This window comes from Pan paniscus, chromosome 7, assembly GCF_029289425.2.
Source record: "Pan paniscus chromosome 7, NHGRI_mPanPan1-v2.0_pri, whole genome shotgun sequence".
Classification (NCBI taxonomy): Eukaryota; Metazoa; Chordata; class Mammalia; order Primates; family Hominidae; genus Pan; species Pan paniscus.
In genome coordinates, this window is record NC_073256.2 from 21583940 (window position 1) to 21604022 (window position 20083).

Genomic DNA, 20083 nt, shown 5'->3' on the forward strand with positions numbered 1-20083 from the left:
TTGGCGGCTGGGGGAACACTTGTGATGATTCTCACGGAAACAGGCCAGCTTCTGTGACCCACTAATTATTTGGGCACCCAGCTTTTTCCTAGACTGCCTTCCAAATTTAGTACACTTATATTTGGCCCTTTTTTCCTAGTTCCTTTTGAAATGTTCTGGGTTTGACTTCCCTTCTAGTTTCTCTCCTTTAAACTGCCTCCCGGCTAAAGTGGGACAGAGGCCCCTTCCAATGGGTGAAGCTCTTGTAGACCACAGTTGGGATCTGCCACCATCTAGTGGCGAGCAAGGAGCTGCCAGCTTAGCTTTTGAATAGCCAGGTAGCAATCCAAGTTGTTAAGCAGTGAGCTCGAATACAAAGCTCAGGCATACTTGGGGGCTAAGGGATGTGCACACGGGACATAGCGTGCGGACTGCAGACACTGGAGACTCGGAACGGTGGGAGGGTGTGGGGGAGGCGGATGATGAGAAATTCCTGAATGGGTGCAAAGTACATTTTTCAGGTGATGGACACACTAAAAGGCCAGACTTCACCACTATCGAAGGTATCCCTGTAACAAAATGGCATTGTGCCCCTGAAATTTATACAAACAAAAAATTAATACAAAGATCAGAAAACAAAAGCAGCAACAACTACAGACACCGCACGCATGTGCGTCCTGCTCACGGGAACGGGTCCGTGGTTTTGCCCTGCACAGGTTCTCGGGAGGACAGTGTCACTGCCCAGCAGCCAGGCCCCATCAGGCTGGAGGTCTTCAGTTCTATCTCTGGCCCTGCTGTAGAAGACGAGCTGTGAGCAGGGTGTCCTGGTTTCACTCAGGGGTGATTGGTGCCATCCTCCACCTTCCCGGTTTCTGCTCCTGCCTACTGCCTGCTGTGAGAACAGAACTCAATTTTCCCATCAGCATGGAGAGCAACTCCCCAGCGCATAAGAGCCGCTCTCGGTCCGAGATGCCTCAGCTGCGGGCGTCTCCCTGCCAGCAGGGCAGAGGATAGGGCTAGACTGTCCCCATCTCTCAGGTCCATCCTCTGAGGCTGTCAGTGCCCCTGCCGAGAGCCCAGAAGCTTGATTACTGTATCTGGCAGGTGGTTCGGAGACAGGTGGTGGCTGCACGTAGGGAGGAGCCCGTTGGGGAGGAAAAATGGCCCCGACTGGTAAATGTGGGTGTTTGGAGTATTGTTTGTTATCATCGATCTCACACTCTCTGCCAGAGCACACACTTTGTGTCAGTGAGTCATTGTGTCAATATAAAAGATTACCCAAGGCTGGGTAATTTATAAAGAAAAGAGGCTTCATTGGCTCACAGATCTGTAGGCTCTACAGGAAGTGTGGCGCCAGCATCCGCCTGGCTTCTGGTGAGGCCTCAGGAAGCCTCCAATCATGGCGGAAGGCAAGCGGAGCTGGCGCTTCACATGGTGAGAAAGGGAGTAAGTGGGGGAGGGGTCCCTTTTAAACAGCCAGATCTCGCGTGAACTCAGAGTGAGAACTCACTCACTATCACAAAGACGGCATCAAGCCACCCATGAGGGATCTGCCCCCACGACCGAAACACTCTCCCCAGGCCTCACCTCCAACATGGGGGATCACATTTCAACATGAGGCTTGGAGGGGACACACATCTGTACCATATCACACTTCCCCAATCTCACAGCCCGGGAATTTGGGTCAGTCCTTCCCACCAATCTATGACTGTCTTTTGCATGACTGGGGGCTTTCTGAGGAGAAAGGGATGTCCCCCCAACAAATGGCTTAGATGGAGCTGACACATGGTGGGGGAATCGGTTTTTGTTCCTCGCAAAAACAGGTATTTCTGCTTTCTCTTTGGGCACCCAAGGAAAGATATGCTGCAAACACAAACCAAAAAGATGGTGTCCAAGAGCTGCAGAGAAGGGGCATCACAGCACCCCCAGCCTTTGAGTCCTGTGGTGTTTGGGGATTTCAGAAGCCACAGACATGGAGAAAATGTCCCACATGACTCTCTTTCCAGTCATCCCTTTGCTTTCACAGGATGAGAAATAATGCTCCTGAATGCACATGGCAAGGTCTGAAGAAGGTCTTGGGAAGAAATGTGCTGTGGAATGTTATTAAAACATGGTTAGAGCCCACGTCTCTATGGATATGCATAGTCCCACATATGAACATTATGCTTAGATCATTATTCTTGGGCTTACTGTTAATAGTAAAGTGTGTCCATTTCCAGGTTGATCGAAGCTGGCAGAGGATAGAAGAGCTCTGTGGCCGAGTGAGCTGTTTCTGGAGCCAGATGCGTCTTTGGCGGAGCCTGAGGTCCCCTGCTACTACTGGGTGAGTCTCTCTGAGCCTTGGTTTTCTTATTTGCAAAATGTGAGACGGTAACAGTCCTTTTCCTGTGGCTTGTTGGAAAAATCAAGTGAAAGAGTGTATCATGTCTGGCACATCGTGTGCTAAATAAAGTTTGCAATTATTATCTGAAGACAATAGAACTCACTCAAAGAAGTCCCAGGAAATCAATGTAGATTTTTTTTTAACTTTAAGACCTGGATACATGTGCAGAATGTGCAGGTTTGTTACATAGGTATACATGTGCCATGGCGATTTGCTGCACCCATCGACCCATCATCTAGGTTTTAAGCCCTGCATGCATTAGGTATTTCTCCTAATGCTGTCTCTCTCATTGTCCTCCAACCCTCAAGAGGCCCCAGTGTGTGATGAATCAAAACCGCAGTGAGATATCATCTCATGTCAGTCAGAATGGCGATTATTAAAGTCAGGAAACAATAGATGCTGGCGAGGCTGTGGAGAAATAGGAACACTTTTACACTGTTGGTGGGAGTGTAAATTGGTTCAACCATTGTGGAAGTCAATGTGGTGATTCCTCAAGGATCTAGAACCAGAAATACCATTTGACCAGCAATGTCATTATTGGGTATATGCCCAATGTAAATTTTTAACAGGTAGGTTTTTTAGTTAAAAACTATCAACTTTAGGCTAAAAGCAAGAACTGTTTTATTTTTCTTTTTTTGGCTCAGTTTTTCATTAGAAAAGAAACCTCCCCAAATGTAAGGAAGCAAATGGATGAAAGGAAAATTACAACTGTGGGGAGTCATTACACTGGAAGGCCTCTCTTGGGACAGCGTGAAATAGAATTGCTCCATTGCTGCAGCCACGGAACCATTAGAGAATGCCCCTCCCGGGACTGGACAAAATGATGCAGGCTAATTTTCCATGGGTGATGTCTGCGTAGCTGCGGGGATGGGTCCTATTGGCCTCTGAGGCCTGTGTTTAAGTGACTGCTGTCTTTCCACTTGGAAAATCCCATTTGAATATGGGAATCACGGCCATGGAATCCTTCACATCTCGTGATGGTCAGGCGCACTTCCTATTTCATTGCCCTGAAGTCCAAGCAGCAAAAGGCATTGACCTGTTGAAAACATGAAGGTCAGTCTGATATAACCAGAGCTTTTCTGAACCCCAGCCACTGGAAAACCTGGCTGGTACGATACCCATCCATTACCATTATTGGTACTACGGCTCCAGGAATGAACACAATTTAGCCTTTGCGTGGGCAACATGGCTCAAAGAGCCCTGGATTCAGGGTCAGAAAACGTGGTTTTAAATCCTGTTTTACAGACTGTGTGATCTGCAGGAAGTTCTTCTTTCTCACCTCCATGCATTTTTATGTAAAATGGGGTAATAAAAATATCTAGGGGGTTACAAGTAAGGAGAAAAATGTGTATGAAGTTTTGTTGTACAATGCTTACGTATATATGGATGCATAATGTATATATACATACATATATACACATTAAGCATTGTACAACTGATATATAATATATATACGTTGTACAACTTATATAAAATATATTATGTCTGTCTCCAGAGGACAACGTAGGTCACTAGCAAGACAGGAGAACGTGATTCGGCCAATCCAGCTAGCATTCATTTTCTCAAACAGATTTTAAAAACTGCAATTGCCTTCTGAGGCTTTAACTTCTTCATTCTAACAGAGTCTATTATTGTTAGGATGAAATAATTCTTCAATTATTGAACAATGACAAACCATTGCCTCCCACTAATCTACCTTTGTGGAGTTTCGTCCATGAAATGAACAATTATTTACCAAACTCTTTTTTTTTTTTGAGACGGAGTCTCGCTCTGTCACCCAGGCTGGAGTGCAGTGGCTCAATCTCGGCTCACTGCAAGCTCTGCCTCCTGAATTCACGCCATTCTCTTGCCTCAGCCTCCCAAGTAGCTGGGACTACAGGTGCCCGCCACCACACCCAGCTAATTTTTTGTAGTTTTAGTAGTGGTGGGGTTTCACTGTGTTAGCCAGGATGGTCTCGATCTCCTCACCTCGTGATCCGCCCGCCCAGGCCTCCTAAACTGCTGGGATTACAGGTGTGACCACAACTCCCGGCCTTACCAAACTCTTTCTTATGTGTTCGATGCCATGCTAGTTTATTATAAATCAGACACAGCCCCTGCTCTTGAGGGGCTTACTTGTTTAAGTCATTGAGCACACAGGCAAATCTCTTATGATGAATTGCCGTGAGCGCCAGGAGCAAAACAGAACACAGAATGGAGAAGACGCACTGAACTCCCGCCTCAGCCCTTTCTCCTGGTGGGCTTGTCCCCCTCCCAACTCAGCCACTCATGCTGGTGGTTAAAGCCTGATCTTATTACCATAATAAATGCAATCCTTCCAAATCCCAATGTCCAATATCCCACTGTCAAGCTTCTTTCTCTCCAGCTCACTCCTGCTACCACCCCGCTTTCAACAATCCTTCAACACTTGGGGACCTGCAGTGGGTTGGCCTCAGCTCCTTTTCACTCTTCCTCACCCTTTGACTTCCTCCCTTCTGACTCGGCTTAAATCCCATAGCAGCCACTCAGGTTGCTCGTTGAATTCCTCTCCAGTGCCCTTGCCACTCTGCTGTAGCGCAGCAGTCAGGTCCCTGGGTAAATGCACCCTCCACTCAGCACCTGCTTAACCCCTCAAGGCTGGGGCACATTGCATGGCCATGGTGACCAGTTCCCCATAAGGTCTCGATCATTAAACCCCGGAGGCCCCTGAGCCAGCCCAGAAACCATGTTAGATGCTCCTGGTCCAGTCACTGCCCCCTCTCCCAGGACATGCTCCTCAAACTGGTCTAGCACCTCCTCCACCAGCATCCACTCAGCTGACACCCTCGAATTTTGCTTCATTGAAAAAAGAAAACTGTAATTACTAGTAAGGGTTCTCCAGAAAAACAGATTTATTATGGGAATTGGTTCATGTGGAGTCCCACGATTTGCGAGCTGAAAACGCAGGAAAGCTGGTGGTATCATTTAGTCCAAGTCTGAAGGTCAGAGAAACAGGAGCTCCGGTGTTCAAGGAATGGAGCAGGTTGATGTCCCAGCTCAAGAAGAGAGAGGATTCCCCCTTCCTTTGATTTTTGTTCTCTCCCTGCCCTCAGTGGATTGGATGCTTATCCACATTGGTGAGAGTGGACGTTCTTTCCTGAGTCTCTAAATCTGAATGCTCGTCTCCACTGCAAACACCCACACAGACACACCCAGAAAGAAAGTTCTACCAGCTATCTGGACTCCCATAGCCCAGTCAAGTTGACCCAGAAAATGAACCATCCCACGGGAGCAATCCAAGAGGAACTTCCACAACACCATCCACTCCTTTGCTCCTCTTCCTGCATGCGTCTCACTGTGTTGGAGACAGAGTCTTGCTCTGTTGCCCAGGCTGGAGTGCAGTGGCACGATCTCAGCTCACTGCAACCTCTGCCTCCCGGGTTCAAGAAATTCTCATGCCTCAGCCTCCCGAGTAGCTGGGATTACAGGCACCTGCTATCATGCCTGGCTGATTTTTGTATTTTTAGTAGAGACAGGGTTTCACCATGTTGGCCAGGCCAGTCTCAAACTCCTGACCTCAAGTGATCCAACTGCCTCGGCTTCCCAAAGTGCTGGGATTACAGGCGTGAGCCACCGTTCCCCGCCTACCTTCCTATGTTTAGAGGGACAGGGGGATAGAGGTTCCCCAGATTGGTCTCAAACTCCTGGGCTCATGTGATCCTCCCACCTTGGCTTCTCCACATGCTGGGATTACACGTAAGAGCCACTGCACCTGTTCTATCCACCTTCTCTCCTGCATCTGTGGATGACCTTTTTGTGCTGGCCACACCAGGCCCTCCCTGTGTGTGCTATCCCCTCTCATCTGCATAGGGGCACTGTGGAGCAGTTTTCTCTTCCGCACCAATGCAGTACAGAAACTCTGCCTGAGCCCAGAGGAACCAGGAGAATGGACATCCATAGAATTACTAAGCAGCTCCTCATAATTTTAAAATTTCTCTCCTTAATTGAATTTTTGTGTTAAAATGAAGCCAATGAATAAACTTGGCCAATCTTTTGAAGACTTTTAGCAAATCAGTATGATAATTTAAGTGTTATTTTCAATGTTTTATACACCGTATTTAAATATATCATCTTTGAATTATGTCAAATTTGTTTACTTATTTGAATAAATGTGTCTATATGATAGTACTAATCAGGTGGGCTAGGTATGTTATGGTGGCAAACAAAAAACTCCCCCAAAAAACACAAAATCTCAGGAATTAGGACAAAAAAAAAGGGTTAGTGGGTGTGGTGGTGCATGTCTGTAGTTTCCAACTTCTCTGGAGGCTGAGGTGGGAGGATCACCTGAGCCTGGGTGGTCAAGGCTGCAGTGAGTCATGACTGTGCCACTGCACTCCAGCCTGGGCAACAGAGCAAGACTCTGTCTCAAAAAATGAACAGAAAAGGCTTTTTGATCTTTGTTTTTGTTTGTTTGCTACAGCTACCAGGCCAGAGGGGCTGGCAAGGTATCCCTAAGGATTATTACAACCTTCAGGGACCCACATTTAAGGAAGCCCGTTGCAACATGTACTCCCAAGGTGGCTGTCCCAGGAAAAGGAAAGGTAGCAAAGACTCTCAAAACTGCCCCCAGAGGCAATGTGCAGCCTTGGCTTTCACATGCCATTGGTCAAAGCAAGTCCCACGGCCAGGCCTAACTTCAAAGGGGACAGAAAGTACAGTAATTCCATGGAATATTTGTGAAAGGCCCTAATGGCATCGTAATGAGAATGGATTCCATTACTAGCACTTTTATAAAACGTGTATCGACATTTTATGTTTTAGGGTGCAGATGCTCAAATCTTTGTTTTACATCCTGATTCTCCAATTTGCCAAATACTATCACCTTACTCTGCTGTCTTTGTTAGGAACGTTGCTAACACAATCTGCCTAACTGGCACCCTTTCCTGGTGTGGGAGAAGCACAGTTGACAGCCAGTGTTTTGGTGGCAAGAGGTGAGTTGTGTGTGCATTTGAGTTCGGCAAGTGCTTCATCCTAGGTGGGGAGGATTCCTGAGCACAGCCAAAAGATCAGCAAAGCGTGGCCGGGGAAATGCGGGTGACTTTGGAGAGGAGAGTGAGTGCAGGGTCTGTAGTGGATAAAGGAACCCTTGAAAAGGTGTCTGGGAGATGAGGCACCCCAGAAGCAGCCTTAGGAGATGCTTGGGTGGGGTGGGGGAGTAGATAGGAGCACCTGGCTGGACAGAGCCCATTCCACGCCTGCTTCTGCCAACTGCCAGTCTGGGATGCTGGGTGAATCCCTCAGTTTTCTTTTTTTCTTTTTTATTTTTTTTGAGATGGAGTCTCGCTCTGTCTCCCAGGCTGGAGTGCCGTGGTGTGATCTTGGCTCACTGCAAGCTCCGCCTCCCGGGTTCACGCCATTCTCCTGCCTCAGCCTCCCGAGTAGCTGGGACTACAGGCGCCCGCCACCACGCCGGGCTAATTTTTTGTACTTTTAGTAGAGACGGGGTTTCACCGTGTTAGCCAGGATGGTCTTGATCTCCTGACCTCATGATCCACCCACCTCAGCCTCCCAAAGTGCTGGGATTACAGGTGTGAGCCACCGTCCACGGCTGAATCCCTCAGTTTTCTAAAGTGCAGTTTTGTTATCTGTAAAATGGAAATAATAAGAGCAATGCGAGGATTAGATTGAGTTGATGCATGTGATACCCTTAGCGCAGCATCTGGTTCAATCAACGACAGCCACGATTGGATCAGATTCTGCTTGCTTACAGTCAGCCGTATAATTAACCCTCCTCCTTCCACTTGCCCCCCCACCAAAAACCCAGAGCTAATATTAAGAAGCTTTGATTGTTCTAATCTGCTCTTCCCTTCCTCCAAGGGGATAAATAAGCTCTCCACTGGCTTTAAGCCAACAGCCACCCACACCTTGACCGCATGAAGTTTCTCCTTGTCTGCCTCCCCAAGCACGAAACAGGCACCATGTGATGTGTTTTCACTGTTCCAATTTTCCATTTTCCAGGCCAAGACGAATTGACAGAACTTCCAAAACACTTTGCAAAGACAGCGAGTGCACAAAGCTGCAGCTCACAGCCTTGTCCCGTGGCCGGGAGACAGGATGCATGCTGAGCTGCTGGGAGGAGGGACAGGAGGAAAAGTGCCTGCAGCTGCAGGAGCACCCACTTGAGATGCCTCCTGTGTTCAATCAAGTTCAGAGTAATTGCTTCCTCACTCCTCCTGGCAAAACTGTTCAACTTGGCACAGTGACAGCTCCTTGTAGAGTTTTTCCAGCTGATGTCATTCTTCCTAAGGTCTACTAGGGTCCCAGCTAACACGACTGTGTTGCACTGGCATCCACACCTCCACCAGGAGCAATTCAAAGGCCTATTTTTGTGAATATGTGGCAGAGATCCCAGGCTCCATGGAGGCCTTTTGCACTGGGGACATGGTGGAAAATTAAGCCCCACAGGTAACTACCTACCTGCACGGCATGAGAGCAGCTGATTAGAGGACTGAATGGGCAGATCCGTGGAAGGGATTGAGTGAACACTAACATCGAGCATTCTTATAAGCTAAGTGAGACTGCAAGAGTCAGGGGCCACTGTGCACAATTGTGTGAGCTGTGTTTTGCAGCAGGTGTCTGGGGAGCTCAAATCCACCCACAAAGGGAAGCCTTTGTGACTTGTACAAAGGGCCATAAGTGGTGGCTCAAACCTGAGGCTCTACCGTGCAGTGAGTGTGGGGATGTGGAGATGGGTACACAGGAATTGACAATCTAAAGAGGGGAAGAGACTAACATCCAGCAGCACGTTAACTGTGAAAGCAAACTAAATATGGCCTGAGCAGGACTCCGTACTTCTATATTTGAGTCCTCGCGGATGAGCTGTAACCTAGCTTAATAGGCAGACAAAATTGCAAACATAACCTGGTAGTATGCACCTCCAACAGTAGCTAAGTCTTGGCCAACCCCAGCACCCATACTCAACCAAGCATACACTGCTGAGTGTTCAAACTGTGTTCAAATAAGGCATACGCCGAGCTGTAACCAATCCAGCTGTTTTATACTTCACTTCTAATTTCTGTACATCATCCCCCCCCACCTTTTTTTGTCTATAAATCTTCTCCACCTGGCTGTGCTGGAGTCTCTGTGAACCTGCTGTGATTCTGCGGGCTGCCCAATTCTCAAATCGATCATTGCTCAATTAAACTTTAAATTTCATTCAGCTGAAGTTTCTCTTTCATCAACTGCTATAGTATTTCAGTTTAGTTTCTCTCTCTTTTCTTGAAACTAATATGTACTTAGAGTCTAGTATGGCAAATGCCATGGTGGGCATTTTACTTATATAATCTGAAAACTGCTTATGAGCTCCCTGCAAGACAGAAGATAGCATCGGGCCCACCGTGTGGAGGGGGAGACGGAGCCACGGATCCCTGACCAGAGGTAGGTGCTCAAGCAGCAGGCCTGCTCGACTCGAAATCATGGGTTTTCCTTCACATTGACTGCTCTGTCCTTCTTGAAGGACTGCTCAATGATGCATTTTATTTTCCACCTGCATTCATAGATATTATGTAAATTTTCAAAATAGTATCTTTCTGTGAAATGGCAAAAGCACGATGAAAAAGTACCTTGAAAGTGGCTAAGTCTTACAAATATGGCATTTTAAATAACATCGTTAGACACTATTGCACAAAGTGCTATAGTTCTCTCTCATTACGATGCAGCGAACAGGTCCTAAAGTTGCTTTTTCCCTTTTCTGCACAAGGACCAACTTGGAGCTATTTGGGAAAGAAAAGAAAGAAAAAGATTTCTCTGACTAGCTTCTCCAGACACAGGCTAGCCACGTGTTATGCCATTAGTACCTGTGCTACATCCAGACAGAAGTCATTCTTGTGAAAAGAGAATTCGGTTTTTTAAAAAATGTGCTACTGATTCGGTGGGCACAAGAATCTTGACACTAATTGTCAAGCAGATTCTACTACATCCAGTGTCTGGCACAAAACCCAAGAGGGGTGCTTTAACTCAAGAACTCCTTTAGAAGGAGGCTAAAGAATTTGATGAGGGGCCAGCTGCAGTGGCTCACACCTGTAATCCTAGCACTTTGGGAGGCCAAGGCGGAGGGTGGTGGTGGTGGGGGGGGAATCACCTGATATCGGGAGTTCGAGACCAGCTTGGTCAACATGGTGAAACGCTTTCTCTACTAAAAATACAAAAATTAGGCAGGTGTGGTGCCATGAACCTGTAATCCCAGCTACTCAGGAGGCTGAGGCAGGAGAACTGCATGAACCTGGGAGGTGGAGACTGCAGTGAGCCAAGATCACACCACTGCACTCCAGCCTGGGTGGCAGAGCGAGACTCCATCTCAAAAAAAAAAAAAAAAAAGAATTTGAAGAGGATTACTGAATCTGTCCTCTAAAAAGAAAAGTAAATATTGTTTAAAGGAAATTGTGAAAATATTTACATGTAGCAAACTAATAATTGGATAGTAAATCATTTAAAAACCTCTTGCCTCTACTCTTTCTCCTACTATTCAAGGAGCAAGGAGTCTTTCTGTAGACTCTGATTTCACAATTATTGCAGAAATGGCCAGGTACGGTGGCTCACACCTGTAATTCCACCTGCTTGGGAGGCTGAGGTGGGAGAATCACTTGACCCAAGAGTTCAAGACCAGTTAGATCCCAAGTTTCATAAAAAAAGAAAAGAAAAATTATTGCCAAAATGCTACATGATATTGCTTGAGCTTGGCTTTGAATATCAACAGCAAAGCCTAGAAAATGAACCACAGAGAACTGGCACCGCCCCTTGGATTGCAGAGGAGAAGGAGCGATGATATCGATGGCCTCATTGATACAGTGATGGGCTGGAATGTGCTGGCTGAGGGAGGGGTCAGTGGGTGATGATATCAACGCCGTCATCGATACAGTGATGGGCTGGAGTGCGCTGGCTGAGGGAGGGGTCAGTAGGTGATGATATCAATGCTGTCATCGATACAGTGATGGGCTGGAGTGCGCTGGCTGAGGGAGGGGTCAGTGGGTGATGATATCAACGCCGTCATCGATAGTGATGCGCTGGAGTGTGCTGGCTGAGGGAGGGGTCAGTGGGTGATGATATCAACGCCGTCATCGATACAGTGATGGGCTGGAATGCGCTGGCTGAGGGAGGGGTCAGTGGGTGATGATATTGATGGCCTCACTGATACAGTGATGGGCTGGAGTGCGCTGGCTGAGGGAGGCGTCAGTGGGTGATGATATCAACGCCATCATCGATACAGTGATGGGCTGGAATGCGCTGGCTGAGGGAGGAGTCAGTGCGCGGAGGGCAGCATCTTGAGGGCTGGGGAGAAGATTAGCCAGAGTAGGAGACTCAGAGAGACAGGAGAGGATGGGGGAGCTTGGACAGTGGAGGCCAGCTGTGCCAAGAGTGTGGTGAGCCTGGGCAGGGGCATTTGATGGCATCGTAAGAAGAACTCTCTGGTCAGTGGTCCTGGGATGAAAAAGCTGTCTAGGGGCTGAGAGAGCTCTGAACATGAAAAAGGAGATCCGTGTCCTGATCCTGAGCCTGGCCTAACTCCTGCAATTTTGGGCAGGTCGTGTCCCCTCCAGCTCCGTCAACCTTAAAAGGGGTGGGTGGGGGGGTTGGATTGGATGCCTCTGGGGTTTCTTCTAGATCAAACCTATTCTGTGTCAAGTGGAGGTCACTGGCTGTTTGGGGAGAGCCCTGAGGATGAAGGCCAAGGCAAGGGGTGGAGCTGGAATTGGTGAAGAGGCAGGAAAGGGAGAGAAAGGTGGCTTTGGCTTGAGGAGGGTCCCAAGAGCCATTTCTTCCTGGTGGACCCTCAGAGATGTTTGGAGTCTTGGGGGAAGCATCTAGAAAGTGAGGTGGGGTAAACCACGGAGGAAGGCAGGGAGGACGCAGGGAGAGTCAAAGGTGTTGGGGCAGGGAGATGGGTGTTTGTGGGAGCAGGAGACAGTAGATGGGGAAGTGAATGAGAAATGTGGGGCATTAACGGAGCTCCACTCGGATGGGTTCCATCTTCCCAGCTAAGCGGGAGTTTCAGGGAAAGCACAGAGGACACTGTGTGGGGCAAATGCCATGGGGAAAACATGAGGAATTAAGGGCCAATGCATCAAGCATTTCCAGAAAAGCATAAAGAGCCCCACTCAGAATGAAGAGGGTGCATTTACGCTGAAATTCATGTCCTGCCTTGCTGATTTTTCTCCTGGATCCTAGAAAATGGTTATTATTGAAGCATGAGGTTAAAATTGCCATCACGTCTCTGATTTATGAGTCACAATGTGGCCTGTTGTGATCTGGATGGGGTAGGGAGAGGCTGTGTTCCCATCAGCAATGGGTTGTGTCTCCTTGCTGTGGGGTGGGCCCGTGCAGCACACGGCCTATTTTACCTGTTTTAAGGACCTGCAACTCGTTTCAAATACCAGGAATCCATCCTCGTTTTACTGGATAGAATTGTCCAGGTTCCTGGTGTGTTGAACAAAGAATCGAACAAAATGCACAGAGCAATAAAAGAACAGATTAATGAAAGCATAGATTTACTGAAGACATTTCAGGGTGGGAGTGCACTCGAGCAAGTGCCTCAAGAGCCTCCTTAATTAGGGGTTTCTGTTGAGCTAAAGAAACTCAGCAACACCATTCCGTGCCCTTTAGAGGCCTCCAATTGGCTACACCCCATGAAGGATTGGCCTGCGACCAATCAGAGGCTGAAGTGGCTTGTTATTATGTGAGTGAGGATGTAGCCTATAAGCTGCACCTGCTGCTCTCCTGCTTATACGAACTGGCTGCACCTGCTGAGCCCCTTCCCTTAATTCCCTATTCTCCTGCCACACACTCCAGGAGTGCTCCTTACTTTGGGCTCATTATGACTAAAGAGGAGGAGCTGAGGCCTTGTTACCACTTCATTGCAGAGACAAAGGCATAAACAGTATTTACTAAGTATGTATTGAGTACATGTGATCTTCCAAGCACTGCTCTAAGTCCTGGAGTGCAACAGTTAGAATGTGTCACCTCCAAAATTCAGATGTTGCCAATGGGATGGTGTTGAGAGGCGAGGCATTCAGAGGTGATTAGGCCGTGAGGGCTGCTCCCTCGTGAATGGGATTAAGGCCCTTTTAGAAGAGGCTTGGCCCAGGCTGAGGACAGGCCCTCCTGTCCTCACCACCTGAGGACACAGTCTTCCTCCCCTCTGGAGGGTGCAGCCTCATTCGAGACCGAACCTGCTAGGGCCTTGATCGCGGACTTCCCAGCCTTAGCAATATATTTCTGTTCTTTATAAATTACCCAGTCTGTGGTATCCTGTTAGCACAACATAAAACAAACTCAGACTTGGGAATACAGTGGGGGGCAGGGTGGGTGAGGACCCTGGTCTCCAGGAGCTCACATTTTAGCAGACTTAACACCCGCTACTATACGTGCTCAAATGCTAGTTCCTTTTGGAGCAGGAACACAGCTGAAAAGATGGGTTGATTTTCAGCATGGAGGGCTCTGTCATCTACCTGGACTCTGGCCAGCTTTTCTGCTCCTCACTCCGAGATGAAGCTGTTTTCCATTTTGATTAGGCTCAGAGATTCCAGGCCCGATGCCTTTGACCTGTGTGCTCCTACATTCTGCTTGATCTTCTGAGGTGGGAGGGCAGAGTCTGAAGGCTCCATCCCCATTTGGAATATCCCGGTCATCTGAGGCCATGGCTGCTGGTCCTGAGTCATCATTTTTCCCTGAGGGAAGGAGACAGTTGCTCAGCTGATCAACCCCTTTGCTCTGGTTTTGCCGTACCCTTTTCAGATGTTTCAGGAAAATAAAAAGATGCGCCCTGGGAGGCGTTCCGCAGAGTAACCGCCAAAGACGGTAACTGTTAATAGCAGGAGACAGGGGCCGGGCGCGGTGGCTCATGCCTGTAATCCCAGCACTTTGGGAGGCCAAGGCAGGCAGATCACCTGAGGTCAGGAGTTCGAGACCAGCCTGGCCAACAGCATGGTGAAACCCCGTCCCTACTTTAAAAAAAAAAAAAAAATTAGCCGGATGCAGTGGCACATGCCTATAGTCCCAGCTACTCAGGAGGCTGAGGCTGGGGAATCACTTGAACCTGGGAGGCGGAGGTTGCAGTGAGCCGAGATCACGCCACTGCACTCCAGCCTGGGTGACAGGGCAAGACTCCGTCTGAAAAAAAAAAGGAGACAGTGTGTCTTTGTCCACCCCGGCTGCTGTCACAAAGTGCCACAGACTGGGCGGCCCATAAACCACAGAAATTTCTCCATTCTGGAGGCTGGAAGTCCAAGATCCAGGCACTGGCAGATTCCGTGTCTGTGATGACCTGTCTCCTTAATGACAGATGGGATCTTCTCCCTGTGTCCTCTTCTCACTGTTAGCCCCCTTTATAAGGGCACTAACGCCACTGAGGAGGGCTCCAGCCTCATGACTACATCACCTCCCCAGGCCCCACTTCCTGAGAGTAAACACTGGGAGTTAGGATTTCAGCAGATAAATCTGGGGGCACAAATATTCAGTCCTTCACACCGGGAAAGGTGGGGCAGGGCCACCTGGTTTGGAGGTCACCTTCCCAGCTTTGGGGACTGGCTGGCAGTCAGCCCACCAGGGGTGCCTGTTTGGAATCTCAGGTGATGAGTATATTTCCTTCATCTTGCAGGACCACAGCCATCCAACCAGCTGGGATTTGGAGGCTGGGGGAGGCTTGAGCTAAGTCAGGGTCCTCTGGACTCATGTTTTCCTCTGACAGCACTGAGGGGCCCCCGCTCCTGGGCGGGGCCCACGCCTTCCTGCCTCTAGCATCAAGGCAGCTGCCCTCTGGAGCTCACCCCAGGGACCAGGGTTGTTCCCAAGGCTGGAAGATACTTTTCGTAGTGTGGTGGCTGGAAATGTCCCAACTTGGGGCTGGAGGAGGCCCACCAGTCCCGTCTGTCCTTTCCAGCAGCCCCGCAGAGGCTGAACCCCCTGGCAATGTGGCACTGCGACATGCCCCAGCACCCGGGACGTCAGGCGCCACCAAGGCAGGCTGCTGTGGTGCGGCACTGGTGAGACAGAGCATTTGCTATGGTGCTGTCTGGGCATATTCTAGGAGCCTGCTTTGTATTCAGTGGGTATTTTCCTTGGCCTGTCACCAAAACACTTGCCTTGAGGTGGAGGAAAACCAACGAAACAATTCTCAAGAACAAGAGGGCAGCCGTTGGGGAGAATCTAGAGGCAAAATCCCAGGGCAAAGACCACAGGCTGAGTGAGAGCCCCCTGTCCATTCCCCTGGCCTTGCATCTGTGTCCTGCCCAGAGCCAGACACTCACCCGCATCCCTCAAGTCCTCTGCAGAGCCTCCTCTACCAGGAAGCCTTCCTTGTCCTCCATCTCCTAATCAACACTGTCCCCACAGGTTGGGATGTGTGCTTCACGCCAGTGAGTAGGATGTGTTATTTGATTGGATTTTGTGTTCGTTAAGATGGTGCAGCCCACTTTTAAAGCAATTTGCTCCGGAAGTGCTGGGATGAATATTTCCTAAGCTCAGGGCATCATTTTGCTGTTTTAGGGTTTTAAAACAATTCTTTTTTATTTTTTGAGACTGAGTCTTGCTCTGTCACCCAGGCTGGAGTGCAGTGGTGTGATCTTGGCTCACTGTAACCTCTGCCTCCCAGGTTCAAGCGATCCTCCTGCCTCAGCCTCCTGGGTAGCTGGGATTACAGGCAGGCACCACCATGCCCAGCTAATTTCTGTATTTTTAGTAGAGACAGAGTTTCACCATGTTGGCCAGGCTGGTCTCAAACTCCTGACCTCAGGTGGTCCACCTACCTCAGCCTCCCAATGTGCTGGGATTACAAGCGTGAGATACTGCGCCTGGCCTAATACTTTTTTTTTAACAGCATTTTTAGGGTCATAGCAAAATGGAGAGGAAGGTACAGAGAGTTCCCATAGACTCCCTGCACCCCCTGGAACCTCCCCCACCAGAGTGGTGCATTTGTTACAACTGATGAACATCTGTTGACCTGTCATCATGACCCAAGTCCAGTTTACGTTAGGGCTCAGTCTTGATGTTGTGCACTCTGTGGGTTTGGACAAATGTATAACGACATGGACCCAACATTACAGTATCATGCAGAGTAGTTTCACAGCCCTAAAAGTCCTGTGTTCATCCGTCCCTCCCCACTAAGCCCTGACAACCACTGGTCTTTTTTCTGTCTCCATAGCTTTGCCTTTTCCAGAGTGTCATAGAGTTGGAACCATACAGGAGATAGCCTTTTCGGACTGGCTTCTTTCACTTAGTAACCTGCAGTGAGTTTCCTCCATGTCTTCTCATGGCTTGACAGTTCATTTCTTTTCGTACTGAATAATATCCCATTGTCTGGGCTGGGTGCGGTGGCTCACACCTGTAATCCTAGCACTTTGGGACACTGAGGCAGGAGGATCACTTGAGGTCAGGAGTTCGAGACCAGCCTGGCCAACATGGTGAAACCCCATCTCTAATAAAAATATAAAAATTGGCCGGGCGTGGTGGCAGACACCTGTAATCCCAGCTACTTGGGAGGCTGAGGCAGAAGAATTGCTTAAACCTGGGAGGTGCAGGTTGCAGGGAGCTGAGACCATGCCATTGCATTCCAGCCTGGGCAACAAGAGTGAAACTCCATCTCAAAAACAAACAAAAACACAAATCCCATTGTCTGGATGTACCACAGTGTATTTATCCATCCACTGACTGAAGGGCACCTGAGTCGTTTCCAAGTTTTGGCAGCTATGAGTAAAGCTGCCTCACACATCTGTGTGCAGGTTTCTTTGTGCACCTAAATTTTCAACTCCTTTGGGTAAATATCAAGGAGCACAAGCTTGATCATATGGTGAGAGTAAGTTTAGTTTAGTGTGTGTGTGTTTAACAGATACCACGCGGGTGTGCAGTGGCTCTTCACAGGTACAATCATGGCACACTACAGCCTCAAACTCCTGGGCTCAAGTCATCCTCCTGCCTGAGCCTCCTGTGTGGCTTAGACTACAGGCATGCACCACTCCACCCTAGTTTTGCAAGAAACTGCCAAACTCTCTCCCAAAGCATCTGCACCATTTTATGTGCCTAGCAGCAATGAGTGAGAGTCCTGTTGCTCCACAGCCTCCCCAGCATCTGGTGTGGACAGCGTTCAGGGTTCTGGCCACTCTGCTCGGTGTGCAGTGGTATCTCATGGCTTAGTTTGTATTTCTCTGATCACCTAGGACATTGACATCTTTCCATCAGCTTGTTTGCCACCCAGGGCACTTGTTCCCCACACAATGACAGTGTCCTATGAGGCAGTCACTGGAATCTGAGCACCGGCCTTGTTCTCAGGATCCCTGAAGTTAGACCGTGGGCTTCTTGAGGACCGAAGCTTTTCTTTCCTGTCTGCTCCCACCGCCTGGGTTGATGCCCTTCCCTGAAGACTCTGGACACAGCCTGGTGAGTATGAGCCAAGTCCACTGTGTGAGCATGGAGGCTGCGGTTAACTCTCTGAGCCTCAAGCTTCTCATCTGTGAAATGGGGAGAACAAGAGCACCTGCTTCATGGAGCTGTTTTGAGTTGTAAATACTCATTAGCAGCATAGAGCCTGGCACATGGGAAATAACTTAGAAAAGGTTAGTTAACGGTGACAATGATTATTCAATTTGCTTTTGGAGGGATGACCAAATTCTATTAGTCCAAAGAAGAGCTGACTTTGGGCAGGACAGCCCGTACCAGTCTTTGGTACCAAGAAACGTGAAGCCTGGCAACTAGGGTGCCTTCTTGCCTTGTTGTACTACGATTTTTTTTTCCAAAGTAGATGGCTAGGAGCTTTTGGATGATGGGTAGAAAAGGTTAAAACCAACCAACTAGCCCATGGTGGCAGCCAAGCAGCCTTAAACCCCCAAAGCCAGAATTCAGCTGGAAAAATACACAGTTCCAATGTAAGAATTAAATTTAGAGATGAAGACAAATTACCTAATTTTGGAACTTTACCCAGGAATCCACCTCAAATAGCGGCAATGGGGTCAGCTGGTTAATAGAAGGCTGGTTCCTGTGTGGCTCTCTCACTTTCTCCATGCTAGCCAAGGCCAGCCTGGCCTGGCGTCTTTCCTCACACCATTAACACAGACAACTAATGAGATGTTGGAACAAGCCCAGAGAAAAAACTTGTTTAGAGCAAGCACTTCCTCTTCACTTCACCGGTACAAACATCTATTCTGGGTTTGGGCTATTTTCCAAGTTGGGTTATATGATGATAAACAACAGGTTATTTTGGCGAGTAAAATTTTAGCTGGGTACTTCGCAAAACAATTTTTAAAAAAATTTGAAGAAACTATTAAGTGGAAAAGTTAGAGGCATAAAGAATTGTCGGTGGTTCTGAAAGTGTTTTTCCCTAAGCTTCTTGTTTATTTCTTGATGTCGTGGAAAGACCTTCTTGGCCACGTTTTTCATGAGTTATCTGTGTTTCCCATAGATTTGGGGTCTAGACTCTCAATTATTTATCTTATTTGAAGGATAAAAGTGGAAAGTTCAAGAAATCAATAATTAGCTGGCTTGAATTTGCTGAGAAATTCACAACAATGTTCATAACTAAAATTTACAAAGTAAATCAACAGAATACAAAGAAGTAATTTAACCCAGAATGACAAAATGAAAGGATGGTTCCCATGTAACCTCATAAATTTCCTGCTCGATGCATCTCAAGTCTCTGATTTCTAATAAAATTCTCATGAGAACATAGTATTGCTCCATAAAAACTCCTGAACTCTCCCCATGAGAACGGGCTGGTTTATGAGGGTGCATGAGTTCAAGTCTGTGGTTTACTTATTAAAAATTTCTCAGTAAATATATCATGGTCCACTGGAGAGCACCCCTCAATTGTGGGGAGGCCATGTATCATTTCTGCCGTCCCTAAGTATGAAGAAAAACAAGAAGAAGCACGCCAGGAACTCTCTGAGCCAGAAAAAAACAGGAACCTTTTATTTTTCTAAAGAAAATTCTAAGACTTTCTGTTTACCTTTGACCCAAAGAGACCTCATGGGAGTTTCACATTTGCTTTGCGAAAATCTGAGCATTCTTGCCAAAAGGGTTGACAGGCAGTACTGTGAGGGGCGAAGGAAGCTTGGTTTGGTTCCTGCCCCTGTTGTGGGTCAAGCCCCTCCCGGGGAGCACATGGCAGAGCAAGGCTGCTGAGTGGGTGCTGCAAGTGCTTTTGAGGAAAGATGTAACTTACACGTAGTCACAAAGGCAGTAAACTCGTGGCTCGCTCACCTTTCCCCACATGCCTGCCAACCGGAAAAATAATATTCACTCACGTTGTGCTTTTAATCTGGGCCAGTTACTGCTAGAAGCTTTGTGGGTGTCCCCTCAGTCGATCCTGCACACAAGCTTATGGCACAGGCCATTGTTATCACCTTCATCTTAGAGAGAGGGAAACTTCACCCAGGAAAGTTAAGTAAGTTGCTGAAGTCACACACCTGGTCAGGGACAGAGCAGGTTGATTGAACCTTAATGCTGCTATACATCACAAGACTAGATCGGAGAGAGATGCCCCACCAAGGAGGGTGGCCGGAAAACCTGAGAGCCCTTCTCATTTCACCCTACTCAGCCAGGGTCCTCTTCAGAGAAACCCACAGGATTGGAGCAAACACGTGCAGAGCACCTGTCACGGGCTACAACTGTGCTGGTGTGTTCATGGGTGGGCCTCGCGGACCCTCGCAGCAGCCCGTGGGAAGGGGATTCTGGGCTATTGTGCAACTTTCTTCCACTGGGCTCAAGAGCTGGACCTCGTAT

General features: G+C 48.2%; 1 protein-coding gene across 1 annotated transcript; it reads left to right on the forward strand.

Moving 5' to 3' along the window:
* The first annotated feature begins 2219 nt into the window (after positions 1 to 2219).
* LOC134730859 (uncharacterized) lies at positions 2220 to 8702 on the forward strand. Its single transcript, XM_063606539.1, has 3 exons — positions 2220 to 2302; positions 7225 to 7311; positions 8339 to 8702. The coding sequence occupies exons 1-3, from the start codon at positions 2262 to 2264 to the stop codon at positions 8634 to 8636; spliced, it is 426 nt and encodes a 141-aa protein (XP_063462609.1). The 5' UTR covers positions 2220 to 2261; the 3' UTR covers positions 8637 to 8702.
* The last annotated feature ends 11381 nt before the right edge of the window (positions 8703 to 20083 follow it).